General features: G+C 61.5%; 1 protein-coding gene across 1 annotated transcript in view; it reads right to left on the bottom strand.

Moving 5' to 3' along the window:
- The window catches only part of DOCK1 (dedicator of cytokinesis 1), a 264,303-nt gene that overhangs the window by 1,237 nt on the left and 259,992 nt on the right, over nucleotides 1-3,074 (bottom strand). Inside the window, exon 51 of the mRNA XM_014530148.1 lies at nucleotides 1,867-2,018. Within this exon, the coding sequence (XP_014385634.1) occupies nucleotides 1,867-2,018 (152 nt within the window). The remainder of the gene's footprint in view (nucleotides 1-1,866; nucleotides 2,019-3,074) is intronic.

Below are 3,074 nucleotides of genomic sequence, written 5' to 3'. Positions count from 1 at the left end.
CTGGCGCAGGGCAGGGAGGGAGCGGACCTGCACCCCTGGTGGGGCTGCCTTCTCCGCGTGGCGTGGGGCTGGCAGGGCGGCCGTGCTCAGGCCTGGGCTGCTGGAGTCTCTGATGAACCGCTTTGCACAAAGCCCTTCAGCGTCTGCACAACCCCTGCTCTTGGCATGGCGGCTTTAAGTCTGGGCGCCCTTGATCTAGGGCCCCGGAATGAACCGACTGCGGAACTGGGCAGTCTCACGGTTAAGAGCAAGTCAAGAGGGGCCAAGCAGGACCCAGGGCCACCCAGGCGGCTGGGGTGTCACGGCCGAGCCTGTCTGACGAGGACCCACAGGTCCCTCCCCCTGCTCTACTTCCAGGTTCAGGATGTTCAGTCCCGGGGTGTAGGCAGGCCTGCTTTTCTGGTCAAATAAAGGCACGGAAGTAAAGATCTGATTGGTTGACTAAGCTGCTAGGAAAACAAGAGGCCCAGCCAATAAAGTGCGCAGATGGTTAGTCAAGCCCCTCCCCGGAAGAGTGTCATCACACACCTCAGAGCCCTGGGTGAGAAAGTGTCCACAAAGGAAGGAAAGCGCGCAGAATTCACGGGGAAAAGCACGCCTTCTGTTATGAAAAATTCACAGCCATGTGAGCCACAGGGTTCTGTCATCACGTGGTCACTGTGGGGGCTGAGGCGACACAGATGTGAATGTGGTCCTTCCCTCCACACTGGGCTCATCTAAGCGTATTGGGAGGAACCTGGACAGGGATCTCCCGGCCGCAGGCCATTCCCTGTGTGCGGCCCTGCACTGCACGCCACCCTCCACATGTGGCCTGGCCACGGAGCCCCGGAGCCCCGCGTGAGAGTGCCACGTGAGAGCGCCTGGAGAGCCAGAGGGAAGCATGGCGGATCTCACAAGACTGCCTGGGACTGCCGAGGGTGAGAGCACTGGTTCAAAAGGCTCGGAAGACTCAGAGCTAATGTTTACACTAGCGGTCAGGCCACGAGGCCACTGTGCATGAGCCCTCAGAGGAGATTAATCTTACCAGACCTGAGGCCCTGAACCTCACTGTCCCCTATACCTGGGCGCCTGAGCATTAAAGAGAAAAAACCAACATGATATAGAAAAATGTTAGTTACATGCAAACAAGTGGTTAGAATAAGATGGAACTTGGAGACATTATAGAAAATAGGTCTACCTTTCATCTACCTTTCATCTAGCGCCAATATTCCACCTTTGTATGGAAATTACCGAAAAATCGGTACAGCGGTCTGGGAGGGTTAAGGACTAAAGTAGTTTCAGGAGGTGCCGGCCTCGGGGAGCCAGTGCTGATAAGGGCTCCAGCTGGTGGCAGCCAGCACCCCAAATCTAAGTGGGGAGGGGGCCCGGGAGGCATGTCCAGGGGTGGGTGGCCTCGGGGATCTGGGCTCTGCCCAAATTGGAGCCAAATCCTGAAGGTGCTCTGAGTGGCGAGGGCCCGACCCCCCCAGGAGCGGCCAGGGCGAGGGAAGCTCCTGGAGGAAGTGCTGGCGTGGGGGTCCCAGGGCCGGGTGGTGCATGGGAGCCCGTCCCCACGCAGCATGCCGGCGCCAGCTTCCTCACAAGTCAGACCACCCTCCCTAGAAAAGCCAGTTTCCCAAATCCAACCTCCACGAGGACTGCACCTCAGGGCAGCGGCCTCCGTGCCACAGGGCCGGCCCTCCTGCCCCTTCCCTTGTTCCAGGGCCCCATCTGGACGCGTGTCCCCGTGACAGGTCCACAGATGACCCAGGCCAGGCTCGAGATCACCGTGGCCTTTTCCCCAAATCCAACCCCGGCCAGGCCCGCGGCCACACGCCGACGCGGGGAGCAGAGACACTGACAACGCCCGGGCCACCTCCGACTTACCCTGTGGTGAGGAGGGGGCGGCGGGGGCGGGGGCGAGCCCAGCAGGTCCTGGCTGTCCATCAGGTTCCCATAATCCGCCATGCTGCCCTTCAGGGGCAGAGGGGGCGGGACCTCGGCCACGTCCATCCCGGTCATGCCGTTCAGCTCCAAACCTGAGAACGGGGTGGATTTAAAACAAACCCACGTCCCGCTGGTGGACATGCCCACACGCTGCTCCCAACGATCCAGAGCAGCGGGAGGCAGAACCACTTTATCCCGAGCGATGCCGGCCAGCGGGCAGGGAGGAGAGCGGGAGGGGGGACAGGGCAGAGGGCGGCCCCTCCTACGGGCATGTCCAGGGAAGAGAACGTTAGGTGCTGTGAGGCCCCGAACCCAGGGCTGGAAGCCACTGTGAAAACAGCCACGTCACCCGGGACCCTTCCATCCCTCCCTGGGCCCTTCGCCTCCCGGGCATTTAAACAGCTGGGGGTCAGGAGACGGGTCTCCGCCTGCCCTTTGCAAAGCCCAGCAGGACCGGGCACCAGCCCGCTGCAGCTGCTGCCTGGAGAGCGTCGCTAAGCGAGGTCTAAGGTGCACACAGCCGCCCGCCGCTCAGCGCTCTCCACGGGCGGCCGTGGCTGCATGAAATGAAGTTATTAGCATGAGCGGGCCTGGCTGCTGCCTCCAATAAGCCCGGGGAAGTGCAATTGATTTTTAGAGTGGACGGAGGAAGTGGCAGCTTGCAAATGGAGGAGCAATCGTCAGGGTGTCACGCCCTCCGCCCGGGTGAGCCGCTCAGACAACACTGGTTTCCTTTCGTGTTAAAGAGGAAGACGGACACGTGGGCCGGCGGGTCTTCCCTAGTTTCCCCGATGACGCAGCGGCTGATGGGAAGGTCCCTCTTAGGAAAGCTCTTCCAGGAAGAGCCGCGTGGAGGGACCCGGAGGCCTGGCCCGTGGATGGGGAGCGAGAAGGAGGCCTGGGAATGAGCGCTTGCCCAGGACTGGTGGGGTGGCTGGCTCGTCGAGGCAGGACATACGTAACGCAACCCTGGCCGCTTTAACCACTTGGAGCGTCCACGTCACTGGCCTTTATCCCATTATGATGTGCAGCCACCATCACTGTCTGTTCTCAAAACGTCCTTGTCCCCCGAACGCAAAGCCTCCACCCAGAGGCACCGGCCCCCCCTCTCCCCGCGCCAGGAGGGCCCGAGAGCCGGGGGCACACTT

The sequence above is a fragment of the Myotis brandtii genome, unplaced genomic scaffold (genome assembly GCF_000412655.1).
Source record: "Myotis brandtii unplaced genomic scaffold, ASM41265v1 scaffold725, whole genome shotgun sequence".
Lineage (NCBI taxonomy): Eukaryota > Metazoa > Chordata > Mammalia > Chiroptera > Vespertilionidae > Myotis > Myotis brandtii.
This window is presented reverse-complemented; position numbering and strand designations above follow the sequence as displayed.